Source organism: Spinacia oleracea, chromosome 1 (genome assembly GCF_020520425.1).
Source record: "Spinacia oleracea cultivar Varoflay chromosome 1, BTI_SOV_V1, whole genome shotgun sequence".
Lineage (NCBI taxonomy): Eukaryota > Viridiplantae > Streptophyta > Magnoliopsida > Caryophyllales > Amaranthaceae > Spinacia > Spinacia oleracea.
In genome coordinates this window covers 127,850,678-127,864,462 of record NC_079487.1, presented here as the reverse complement: position 1 = coordinate 127,864,462, position 13,785 = coordinate 127,850,678, and the positions used below count along the sequence as shown (strand labels likewise).

Here is a 13,785-nt window from a genome sequence, read left to right as displayed (position 1 = left end):
TATCTAGAGGGAGAGAGGAGGGAGTTTAGGCTAGGGGCACTTACAAAAGAATTGGCACATGAAGTCAATAGTTAAAAACTTAAAATACACAAGGTTTACTTATACCAGCTCTCCGAAATTTCCACAGTAATATTAATAATAAAACTTTATTGGTATATTATTGATATTAGCTGGCAGCTAACCAAAGAAGTAAATAATCACCAAACTGTAGCAAGCATTTATGGAAAATAATCTCGAACAGATATGATTCCTAAAACAGATAACTAAAGTTGCAACAGATCATCTTTATCTCCTAATTTGCTAGATGGTAGAGAAATGGATAGGGAAAAGCCTAGAACATGACTATATAATGGATTGGAACCATCAAAGTCTTATATGAGATGGGTGTAAATAATAGGACAAGTCCAAGTCACTCAAGTTCCGTTGACAGTATTCCTGTATCTCACAAAAAGTCGGCCATCCATATAGATGTCGCTCATAAAAGTTCTCATTATACCCTGTATCATTCAAGACTTACTCATAAGAACCAAATGCAATAATGTTTCTCTCCCTTACACAACGGTATTCCCATTGTAAAAAGTAAAATTATATGGAAAGATATCCCAAAAGAAATTAATGAGAAAAAAGGTCTAAGAATCCCCAAATTCGTAACTCATGTAAGTAAAACAAAAGCAGCTGACTCTTTACTCTATTATTTAAGGCAGAGACTATGATACTTTCCTCTTTCTATTACTATGTACGTTGAGGAAATAAAGAACAAACTTCAAAAACAACCCCACCTAGAAAGAAGCAGAAGCTGCAGAACCATGATTCATACCATTGGTACATTTCAGCAGGCATCAAGTATAATGAACTCAAAACAGAAGCGTTTTTGCACAATCATGAAATCTTATACTTTTCACCATTCACAGTCTATGACAAAAAAAAACGATAGAAAACACATGAACTCAAGGGAAAGTATACAACAACTTGCATTTGTATTCATTATACAAAATGGAGTAAACCAACTATTCACAGTGAAGAAAGGAGTATAAAGCACTGACCAGCAGTCCAGCACGGCAAGAATAGAACTGTACCACTGCAAACTGCTGAGACCATTTCTCGCGATAGACACCAGAAGGATGACGATCATGGTTTGTTTTCAGCTTTTAGTCTATCGCCTACTTCGAAAGAGCTCAAAATCAGTCCTGAACCCACAACTAAACATTTCATTCACTACCAAGAAAACCCTAACACATAAGCATCATCCATCTTTTACCTCCTTCCTCCACGGCTCCACCCTCAAAAGAAAAGAGTCATGTAAAAACATTATAAACGGAAGCATCTACCGTCCTTCAAAAATCCCAAAGATTCCGAAGCTGAATTCATAAGGTGCAGAGTTCAACATCTTAGAATGATTAACGGATAAACAAGCAGTCAATCTAGCTATTTATTATCATTCATAACAAGCAGAATTTCACCACCAGCAAGAATGACACTATCCAAAAATACCCTAACATCATCTACATCCTCGAACGGGGTAGGAGCTTTAAGATCACTATCCAAATTATACCAAATTCCACCAATTTTTCTCAATGTAAGCCAATGTCTGTTCTTCAATAGCCCACCATACCTTCTCACAGGAATATTCAACACAATCCCCATTAACCCATCTTCAGACCCCTCAAGGGAAGCAATCGAACCGGCCCCATTTCGCCGATCATGCCACACTACATTCTTACCTCTTCTTTCAAGGGCAGCAATCAAAACATTAACATCATAGTTCCCAGTAAACAAATTATGATGAGGCTTAAAGACAACAGAAATTGGGTTCCATTTTACTGGGGTGGGATCATCCAAATTGAGTTCTTCAGCAATTCCATTCAAATCTACCCGGCTAAATGCATCTTTCTCCTAAAAGTAATTAAAACCCTTAATTAATTCACCAGGATTGAATCTTTTTCAAGAACAATTGATAACAATCCAATTAAAGAGAAGGGGAAAAGTAGGTTTACCTGAAAGAGATTATTGAGCGCATGAAGGAGGCAAAACTGTAATCTTTGACGTTCATGGTAAATTTCTGACTTGATTTGCTCTCCCATTTCGAACCCAGAACTTCAATTTTCCAAATTTTCTTGCCCCAAGAGTATTAGAATTGAAAACTTAGAATCGAATTTACAATATATAAATTCAAAAAATACCTGCTGTTTTATAGAGAGAGAAAGATGGGTTTGCTAGTCTTAGCTCTGAATGTTTGAGAATTCTGGAGAAATTGCGGAGTTTGGAGGTTTTGGATGTTTTATTTTGCGTCAAGTTGTAGTTAATGGTTATCTTCCCCGCCATCCCTCAACATCAATTACGCTTTCTAATTGTGATTTGCAAAAACTTTCACTTTTCCATCAAAATTATTTAAACATTTAAATTTTAGGCAGTAATCAACCTTTTTTAAATAAGAATAACTTAAAAATAAAATAAAATAAAGGTAATTCAATTATAATTCACAATTAAACAAAGTCGGTTAAATAAAATAGGGAAATTCCAATTAGTACACTTGTATTATTGACTTTAGTCAACGATACACTTATTTTTAATTATATTGTCAATGGTACACTTGAGGTATTGACTTCCTTATTACCATGTCCTATTCCATTAAATATTTAACTGCGCAAATATATCGCATGTTAATTCACATAGTATGTTTTTTTTTTAACGGAGTACATCGTAGTATAATACCACAAACTTCAGCAAATTCTTAACCGAGTGCATCATCCCCCTTTGTTGTGGCTATTTCATTCACTACCAATCAACTCAAAAGTAAACAAGCAACCACACTTGTGGACATTTTACAGTCTTTTATCTTTTCCCAGGCTGCTCTTTTCCTTCTTTCTCTCCTTCTATTTCTGCAAGGCCAGCCTAGCTTCCATTAATCCTACAATATGAATGTAAGGTTGTGTTCAAACAAGAGGTGTACTGTAATATCTTGTATATATAGTGGACCAGTGGTGTAATGCATTAATACAGTGTAGTGGTGTACTGGTGTGTAACATTGGCTTATGGCTCTGAAGTTGCCTAATATGTAGTCTCATGAAGATCATTAACTCTAATTACTAAAATGATATATGATCTGTCATCAAAGGATTCGTGTATGTGCTCTTCAAGCAAAAAAATAATCAGCACATATATACTAACAAATATAGTAGCATTTCGGTGATAATTTAGACTGTAACCAAAGTCATTGCTGTAGGAATTACTGCACAGAAAACCAACAATAGAGAAATTGCTTTGACACTTAAAGAAGAGTTTCTTCAGAAAATCATTACAGAGAAGAATTGTCCGAATTAAAGTGTGTACAAACTGAAAGTGTTATGGTTTCTTTATTTGATTTTTATTTTTATTTTTTAACCAATGGTTAACCTCAGTTAAACTATTTAATGGAAATGTTCATAGTAATAACGATGTGAATATTATAAGGGTACTATTGACAAGTCAATTTATATTGAGTGTACTGTTGACAAAAGCCAATAGTACAAAGCGTAGAATGTAAGAATCAAACAAGATCTTGTACTATTGGGAACAAATCAAATTTTGAACGAGCCGAACTCGAACAAGAATTTTTTCTAAAGCTCTTATCAAGCTCAGCTCGAACACTAATAAAGTAATAATTCTTATCAAGCTCGCCTCGAACCGACTAGTTGACTACAACTCTGCCCGACTCGAATTGTTTGCGGCCCTAATTATAAGCAAAGTGCAAAACACCTGGGAAGCACGGACACGCCATCGGGCTGCCGTGTCCCGTGTCCGACACGTATTGGACACCGACACGCCTTGGACACGCGGAAATATGTGTCCGACACGCGAAATCACGTGTCCGATTATTTTGAAAAATTAGGACACGAGACACACGACCGGATACACGATGGACACGTCTTGGACACGTCTTGAACACTTATTTCAATATTAATTAATATTTCAGATTGCTCTCTCTTTTTTACAATTCCCTCGAAGGTCTCTGAGCAATCAACAACCTTCATAAACATAAACCAGATTTACAAGTCACCATGACATTAATTACGGTCTTCTTTGTAGTTACTCCATCCATCATGTGAATCTGATCTTATGTTTATGAAGGCTTGATGTTCATTCACAATAATCCCCGTCTACTTTTTAGGAGGAGTGAAAATTATTACAAGGGAATTAAAAAAAATGAGGATGTGAGAGGAGATGATTATCGTGTCATTTTATGTAGTATAGTTCTATTTTCTTATTTAAATGTCGTTGATAAATTTAATTACTTTTTGCATATTATTTTATTAATTATTTTCCATTATTTTAATTTTCTTTGATATATTAGATTAGATTTTAATATCTTTTTTTTCCGTGTCCCCGTGTCCATCATTTTTAAGATGGCGTATCCCCGTACCTGTATTGTGTCCGTGTCCGTATCCGTTTTGATGCAACCTAGCAAAACACTCGAAAAAATCACTAGCAGAGTAGAAGTAGAAAAAGGAGGTGATTTCCTCTCTCCCTCTAATCTGTCTTTCTATCTCTGGATAAGCCTCTTTCTCCTCCTCCCAAAACCTCACTCTCCCAACGACAATGGCGACTTCTACTTCTTCATCTCTTTCTCTCTCATTCTTCTCTTCCTCCCTCTTCTCCTCCAAATCCCGCAATTTTTCTTCCAAACCCATCCTCAAACTCCCCTCTTCCTCACATTCCCAAACCTCACTTTCTCTTTCCATCAAATCCGAGCTCATCCCTCTCCCAATCCTCAATTTCTCCGGCGAGAAAGTCGGCGAAACGTTTCTCAACCTCAAAACGGCCCCATCCGAAACGGCTCGCGCCGTCGTCCACCGTGGCCTCATCACCCACCTCCAGAACAAACGTCGTGGGACTGCTTCCACCCTCACCCGTGCTGAGGTCCGTGGTGGTGGTAGAAAGCCCTATCCACAGAAGAAAACAGGTCGAGCCCGGCGTGGTTCGCAGCGTTCCCCACTCAGGCCCGGTGGTGGGGTTATTTTTGGCCCGAAGCCCAGAGATTGGACCATTAAGATGAACAAGAAGGAGAGGCGTCTGGCCCTTTCGACTGCCATTGCTAGCGCGGTGGGGAACTCCTTTGTTGTGGAGGAATTCGCGGAAAATTTCGAGAAGCCGAAAACGAAGGATTTTATTGCTGCAATGCAGAGGTGGGGGCTTGACCCGGCTGAGAAATCCTTGTTCTTTTTGATGGATTTGGTAGAAAATGTGGAGAAATCCGGGAGGAATATCAGGACTTTGAAGTTATTAACTCCGAGGAGTTTGAATCTGTTTGATGTTCTGAATGCTGAAAAGTTAGTTTTTACTGAAGGAACTATTCAGTATTTGAATCAGAGGTATGGGGTTGATACTTTGGAAGACGAGGACGAGGAAGAAGAAGAGGAGGAGGAAGGAGAAGAGGTTGATGATGGCGTGGAAGGTAATGGTCTATAATCTTGTGCCTTCTTTTGTAGTTTTTAATTTTGTTCAAGTAGTATGATTGGAGCTTAAATTTGCAATTGAACATTTGAATGTCGATTAGCTTTGATGGGTGAAGTCGATTAAATTCCATCTACATCATTGCATTTTGTGAATTGTGACTCTACCTGCTCCAAAGAAATAATGTTTTGAAACTTGGTTAAAGATGACTTCAATTGTAATGGGGGAGTACTTAGAACTTTAGAAGTATTGTTTTGTCTATATGATTTTGATTTGATTTTGTTTGTGAATGATTAATTTGTGGTGTTATGTTGAATGAGAAATTATTCGGAATAAGACAGGTTTAGTAGGAAGATTATGAAGAAAAAAAAAAGGAAGAAGTGGAGGTGTAATTTTGATTTCGTGACGTTGATTATGTCATACGAGTAATTGTATTTGTTATGTTTTCTGTTATTTGGAGTCCTTGTGGGAAATTTTGGGTGTTGAATGAATAGGGTACGAAGAGTTGAAGATTATATCATGCAAATGAAGGTGTGAGCTCTGTTATCCAAATCAATGTGGTGATTGGAATTGTTTAGGATTTTTATCTGGGGGGAGGGTGAGGATTGCTAAACCTCAAGTGATATGGACACAAGTGACTCAATACAATTATTTTTAGTACCAATATAGCATATTTCAGTACCAATAACACAAATAATTTGTATTGGTACTTCTTAGCAATGTATTGGTATACCAATACCATACTAGTCTTAGTACCAATACCAAATTAGCGGGTACCAATTACAAGCCACTTGTGTCCATATGGGCACAAGTCACTTGAGGCCAAGACTTCCTCGGGGAGGGTTGGGTATGTTGCTGAAAACTACTCATTCAATGCGATGCTATGCTCGTGGGATTAGCATCTTGATTCAGTGGTGTGTTGGCTGAGGTTTGAGTATAAAAATGAGTAGTGCACTTATACACAACCCACCTGAAAAAACCAATGAGCTTCTAATGTTACATTCTTCTCCCTTTATGAACTTGATGTACATATTTACTTTGTTAATGGCCATCTATTGTCCTGCCTGCTTGATCATGGACCTAATAAATACTCCTTCCGTCCCTTTTTAATCTTGACTGAGATATGGCTCCGGAGAGAGTATTTTTTTGTAGACACATATGAAGTGGATTTATGTCTTGTATTAACATCTTTGCCAAAAACAGTTGGTGCACTTCCAGATAGCTATTATATTTGACTAATCTCTAGAAAAAGGATGGTGTATGAAAGTTTTTAACAGCGAATTTTAGTTTCGATATTAGGGCACCCGCACCTCTAGGGAATAGGATAGGAAACTATAGGCAAGTAGATCGAATGAGCTTGCCTGAACTGCTGCTAGATACCATCAATTCAAAGTATGTTAAAAGTGTAGGCCATACGGTTTCCACCTGTTGGGTGATGGTTGTCATGTGAGGTCTTGTGCCGAGTGAGCTAGATACTTTTTGGAGGGTTGAGAGATAGGAAACTTCATGAAATTGGTTAAGTCTTAAGAGATGGAATTCGCACTTTAAGTCTTTTTCCTCTTGCTGCCTATGTTGTTCACTGATGCGATAGTGCTCAAGATTGATTAAAATTGCCTCTGTCACAGCATTTTTCTTACTTGAATCGCTTTGTTTTTGTCTAATTTCCTACATTGTCTTAATTTTGTGCTGTGGCAGATGGAACTCCTGAACCTGCAGAGTGAACAAGCAGACTGAGAGTACGTTTTAGCTAAGAGGAATGTTAATCGTAGGGAGATCAGCAGACCCTGACTTAATACATGCTGCAAGTGCAAAGATTTTGGTACACGTTTGTGTTGTATTTTGATGAGTTTTTAAACGAAACATTCATTGTATACAATGGTCATTCTGTAATGGAGATATTTGTATGTTTTCGTTGTTCATATCGACGACTACGAGTAGTAAGTATTCCATTTATTGTATATGGTGTTCAGCTATTCGGAAAATATATGTTTTGTTTGTCTCATGTTGAGTTTACTGATAGTAAGAACTTGATTTCAATCAATTGATTATACACCCAGAATCTATTAGTGATGGAATCAGAATTAAAAAGAGAAGTATCGGAATTCTTCTTCGGTGTGGTTAAAGATTTACGGTCGCATATGAGGATTTCTTTTTACCTTTTCATCCTTGATTTTGAGGGTATTATTTGTGTGGGGTGGTGATAAAACCTTGGTGCTATAAATAGAACAACATTGAACGTACATTCAACAAGCATGCCACCAAGTGGAATTTTCGTAGTTCATGTGATATCAGGTGAAAGATAAGACGCTTGTTAGCTCAACTGCTCAAGTGGCCGCCGGTATAAGATGAACAAAAGCTTCAATGCTTAGAAAGGGAAGTGAATAAACGACATTGAACACTTATTCGACCCACGATAATGTGTTCATATGGAGTAGTTTTAAAATGCCATGGATAACGAGCATCAAACTAATATTCTGTTAACTCAATTGGACACTCGTTGGTAAAACCGATAGTTAAATCATGTGAAGTATCTATATATTTGATTTAGTTCAAAATTTAATACTGTTCCGTGTCTGTGTGCAATATTCATCCAATAACTATTGGATAATTTGATTAGTAGTAAATAACACAATTAAGACGGTTTGGCCGAGTGGTCTAAGGCGCCAAATTTAGGCTCTGGTCCGAAAGGGCGTGGGTTCAAATCCCACAGCCGTCATTCTTTTTCATTTTTATATTTAAGGTTCATTTTTTAGTGATAAAGAATATTAAATCGTTAATGCTAACAACTCCTGGGCATTTGGTCTAGTGGTATGATTCTCGCTTTGGGTGCGAGAGGTCCCGAGTTCGATTCTCGGAATGCCCCTTTTTCTGTTTTTTTACCCTTCTCATTTTATCATTTTAGAAAATTTTCATACTATCCGTGTCATTTTATGTTTTTATTAATAGTCAATCTCTCAATAAATTGTAAAGATTGAACTTCCCTACAATTTATTTACATTTCACTTAAACTTATTGTTGGGCATTCACTAGTGGAAACGTCATTCGTGACGGGCAAAAATCAATTTGAAGTAAATCGTGCATGAAAATATACTCCTTTTATGGATGAATCTATGATACCTTTTAGTATACAATATTTCCCATAGACAGAGTCTTCATAGAACTTAACAGAATAAATATGAGTAATTGGTGTGAATACTGCAATAATCCTTAAGCTATGTACGGAATGATACACAAGTTACTCTGTAGTGATGTCGAGAGTCCACAATCCATAAACCATTTCTTGGTTCTTGATTGTTTTTCACACTTTGTCAAATTCCGAATTTTTTTTGTTTGGTGCGAATGAGCCACAAGTGTGGGGATGAGAATCGATCCCAAGATCACCTGAAATCGGGATGGAAACTCTAACTCGAAAATATATTTTTTAATTATTCTCTCACTTTTAACGTTTCGCAACAAATCTACCTACCTAACTTAAATAACTCTTGGTAGAAGTTCTATTATAATATATGAATATGCATTAGGACAAGGTATATTTGGATTATTTGATAACATTTTCTTTTTTAAAGATTTTAAATTAAGCAAAATTTACCAGAATAAGTAAAAATGACAAAATGTTACACTTGGTAAGAAATTGAACCTAACAACTAACCTTATCTTATCCACTTCCTTTTTCTTTTTTTTTTCCTTTTTCCCCAATGAGGCATATTAGAGCAACAGTATAATAAAATGTCAAAGTGTAAAATTGGATTGACGTTCTCTAGAATATAATGATTGAATGATGCCTTTAAGATGCGTTAGCCAGATCGAAGCTTAGTGGTTGCTGTCGATCAACTTTGTGAGTCTGAGTCTTTTATGCATGTCGTCCTCATTTTTACTTCTGTCCTTCTTTTGCTATTTGGCAGATTGTTTACCACTCAATCCTAAGTTAAAGTACCATAATAATAACTTGCAAATGAATGATCTATCAACAGATGTTCATATTTCTGCGTTTAAGACTTTGTGTAAAATTGACTCGTCTTCCTTCCTAGTTCCTAGAAGTCGATGCTCGTGTGCTCGTACATATAAGTGTTACGGCCGGAGTATAAGATTGACAAGATTGAGTTATTTCAGGTTAACTATATGGCGTACAAAAATGCACAGTAACTCAGTGCATAGTGCATCCAAAAAACATACTCCATGATTGTTTGTGTAAAAGAACATGAGTTTATGTTAAAATATCATGATTTATATTTTTTGTATATTTACGGATTTAATGATACATAAAAATAATATATCTCATGTTCTTTAGCATTATATATATCATGTTCATTTATCTGTGTTATTGTGTTTTATGGGTATATCATGCTTACTTTGCAGTGTGTGCACTTTTGTCTATAATCTACGAATTGAACCAAGGCATCATTCAAGCCATTAGAAAATTACTACAAAATAATCAAAGGCTTTTGATGACACTAGTAGTCGATAACTTGATAATATGTACATAGTACCTCATAACCAATCAATTAAACACGTGGTGCAACTACAACATCTGCACTATCAATAAGTTAACTATGGAGTACTGGTTAAGAGATTATATTAGCCGCAGGATCAGAAATTGTAACTATTGTAAAATTATCCTTTATGTTTAAGCTTGGTCTCGATCATTTTCAAGTTTTAACAAAGCTTCCGCCTATATGAAAAGAGGATGGAATAAATTATAAAAGCACTAAAAAAGAAACTCAAATACCAATTGAATTTATATCTATTTCTTTCATTATCATTCATTTTTTATGTAGTGGTAACTTGTATTATACAACAAAGAAAAGCATTTAAGAAGATTCAAAAGAAAAAAAAAGAAGGTCAATTTGCACTTATTATTTCATCAATTTCTTGTTTATTTGTTGTCTTTGTTAAACAAGGTCAATTTTCAAAATAAAATAGGTGGAAATTTTGTGTGTCTTGTTGGTTAATGACAAATTACAGATGGCTTAAAGTTACTCTACTATTTAGACGCCAACTATGCCGTGATGTGGGGACCCTTGATGTTTAACCCCTAATTTTGACGGCTATTACGCTTGTCATTTATTGAATATGTTTTTTTGGTTGTGTTTTTTATAAGGCCACGTCATTTCCCATTTATTATAATCGCACGGATCATACATCAACATATTTTTTCTTAACAAGGATATTTTAAAATAAATCCAAAACGGTACATTCTATTTCACCTAATTTTCATTTTTTTTTCTTTTCTGAATTATCTTATACGAAGTAAAAATTATAAATTTACCCGAACTTATTACTTATTACGAAGTAGAATTTATAAAAATTCATTTTAATTATAAATTATCTTATCTGAATTTATCTTAACTTAATTAACTGAACTTATTTTTCTTAAAATAAATTGAAATAAATTGAGCAGAAACATAGTCTATCTCTTTTTCCTCACCATGTCTCCACCTCTACTGATAGAGTATAAAACTAATATTGGGGCTTCAACCATCATCTTAAGCTTTTGGTTGAGTTGGTCCTTTGACATGGTATCAGAGCCAACGTGACGCATAGGTCACGGATTCGAATCTCATCCACCCCTCCTTTCAAAGTAGAATATTTCGCGCTAGGTATGAGGAGGCCTATGCTGCATCCACACTTAAACTTTTGGTTGAGTTGGTCCTTTGACATCTACTATCGCCTCGAACAATAACCACAACCTCAGGTCCAACCCTAACCACCAAGGCCCCATCGATACACCACATGACCCTACAACCATATGTAATTAACCAACACACCACCTTACTACCATCTATGTTTGTTACAATTAACCACCAATTCCACCCCCGACCCCAACACGCCTCCCCACCACCCCACCCCCTCCTCTTTTTAACAACCCACAACACACGTATACTTAAGTACTCCGTATGTCTTAAAAAGATATTTAAAAAATAAAAATAGGTGTCGTATATATTTTGCACATACTTAGGCAGATCAATAGATCATCTCTAGACAACGTACCCTATTTTGCAGGGGATGTGCGAAATCCGTAAAAGTCCACACCTGATGCCTCCGTAAAGGTTTGTGGGAATTTGCTACGAACTTTTTTAATCGTAAATACATGCTACTCCGTTCTAGAGTAGACCTGTTCAACGGGTCGGGTTAGGGTCGGGCCGGGCCAAAATTAAACGGGCTAGGCCGGGCTCACAATATTGTCGGGCCGGGCTTTAATGGACTGGGCTTAATTTGAGTTTGTATGTATTTCAATGAATAAAATTAAACGGGACGGGCCGGGGAGGGCCCGACCCTTTTATAAAAGTAAAAGGCTCAACCCTTTTAAAAATGGGCTGGATCCGGGCTGCTAATGGGCCCAGCCCGTTGAACAAGTCTATTCTAGAGTATACTTCGTATAATTTTATTTTATTCTCTATCTAAGCACATTAGATAATACTTCCTGCTCCATCTGTCCCGGAATACTCGCAACGTTTTGACTGGACACGCTTGCCAATGCACAACTTTGACCACCAATATCTTTAACTACATATTATAAAAACTTATAAAATATTAATATTTTGAAAATATATATTAAGATGAAGCTAACAATATATTATACACTAACATTTGTTTTCTTATATTTGAAATAAAATAGGGTCAAAGTGAATTACGTGAATAGTGCAAAAAGTCAAACCGTTTTGAGTATTCCGGGACGGAGAGAGTATTGTTTAAGAAAAATTACTTCCTCTTCGTTGTAGTTGTTGAATTTCAACATGGCATATTTATCAAGTGCATAGTTTTAGTTATTAGTAATATAAAGTATTAATTTATTTAATATTTAAACTATATTTATTGGGATGAATATAGGAGTAACATAATTTAACATGAATAATATTTTCTGTATGTATAATAATAGTCAAATTGCAGTTTGTTACTCTGTAGTAGAGAAAAATAGTCAACATAATACAACTGATAATTAAATTTCAGAGGAAGTAGTAATAATAGTAATAATAAACGATCTTATTAGATCAATATATAATGGACCAATTAGAAAGCTTATGAGTGACATGTCTAGATAAGAGCCACAATTATTTTGGAAAGTATATTGTACAAATAATAAATTTAATAATTGTATTATAGTTCTAATTTGGTCAGGACAAGTGTTATGCTTGCGATGGTGTTCCTATTGTCTTTTATGGTAAAGGTAAGGGGTTCCAAATTTCCAGGATATGGGTCATATAATCATATGCCTAAATTTGGCCTATATGATCCAATAATTCGGTTAATATAAATACATGCTTGAAGAAGAAATTACTCCTTTCTACTACAGTTTTTTGAATAGTTATTTGAATAATTATATATATTATTCAGTATTAGGTGCAAGTTAGTAATTAAAATGACAAATAACCTGAATTTTTTGTATTGCATCATTAACTTTATCCACGTACTACATACTACCTCCGTTTCAAAAAGATCTTTACAGTTACTATTTGCACGGACTCCAATGCAATATTTAACTACTAATATATCCAATTTCGCATGTGAAAAAATTATAAAAATTTGATAATATGAAAATACATTCCGAGACCAATCTAACAAGATCTTACATGTAACATTTTGATGTATATAATGGTGGGAATTTACGGTCATAGTTTTTATAATTTGGACACATTTTCCAAAGCGTAAAGAACTTTCTGAAATGGAGGTAATATGATTCAGGAGATTGCTCCAACCTTTCAACGTAACCGAATCCAGTTGTGCATCATACATTGTTATTAATATATTGGATGATGATAAAGGTCGCAAGTTGCGACAACATTTAGTTGTCGCAATCTTACGTGTCGCAGTTTAATTGGTACATATAGGCGCCACGTAGCCTATGCGTCATCAGAATATTTTTACTATTAATGCAATATTTTTACTATGAAAATATGTAAATAAGTTAGTCGATATAAAAAAGGAAACAAATTAGAATATTAAGATTTTCCTACCTTTTTATGAAACATGTATAATAGGTTATACGGAGTATGAGTAAACTATTTTAGTTTCCAATTTAAATAATGACACATAGGAATGCCATGTCATCATTGTAACACGGCTTAAAGGTCGCATGTTGCAACTTTTATCATTTTCGTAATATATTATATGTATAATGAATATTTCTCGCCAACTTTACTCTTAATTGTAGTCTAGCCTATGTAATACGTATTGTACGGTTTTTTTTGAAGGTAAGTGCCTTATCGGATTGGAATCCCGTATGGATCAACCCACCCGGATTAACAGGATTTTAAGAGTGAGCGCGCGGGTTGGTAAGGGGAACCCTCCCTCAAAGTGCTCATATTAAACCCCCAATCCAATGTAGAATCCTTTTCACTATATCAAGACGTTACTTGA

At 35.4% G+C, this 13,785-nt stretch overlaps 2 protein-coding genes and 2 non-coding genes across 4 annotated transcripts; 3 read left to right on the top strand and 1 right to left on the bottom strand.

The window, feature by feature from the left end:
- Positions 1 to 868: 868 nt before the first annotated feature.
- On the bottom strand, positions 869 to 2,366 carry LOC110803049 (josephin-like protein). The gene is made up of 2 exons (XM_022008510.2): positions 1,995 to 2,366; positions 869 to 1,893 (listed from the first exon to the last, which is right to left on the bottom strand). The coding sequence occupies exons 1-2, from the start codon at positions 2,079 to 2,081 to the stop codon at positions 1,426 to 1,428; spliced, it is 555 nt and encodes a 184-aa protein (XP_021864202.1). The 5' UTR covers positions 2,082 to 2,366; the 3' UTR covers positions 869 to 1,425.
- Positions 2,367 to 4,472: 2,106 nt separating this feature from the next.
- LOC110803006 (50S ribosomal protein L4, chloroplastic-like) lies at positions 4,473 to 7,513 on the top strand. Its single transcript, NM_001426482.1, has 2 exons — positions 4,473 to 5,431; positions 7,126 to 7,513. The coding sequence occupies exons 1-2, from the start codon at positions 4,576 to 4,578 to the stop codon at positions 7,149 to 7,151; spliced, it is 882 nt and encodes a 293-aa protein (NP_001413411.1). The 5' UTR covers positions 4,473 to 4,575; the 3' UTR covers positions 7,152 to 7,513.
- A 553-nt stretch (positions 7,514 to 8,066) lies between these two features.
- Positions 8,067 to 8,146, top strand: TRNAL-UAG (transfer RNA leucine (anticodon UAG)). Its single transcript has one exon. It is a non-coding gene; the product is annotated as a tRNA-Leu (tRNA).
- A 75-nt stretch (positions 8,147 to 8,221) lies between these two features.
- TRNAP-UGG (transfer RNA proline (anticodon UGG)) lies at positions 8,222 to 8,293 on the top strand. Its single transcript has one exon. It is a non-coding gene; the product is annotated as a tRNA-Pro (tRNA).
- Positions 8,294 to 13,785: the final 5,492 nt, after the last annotated feature.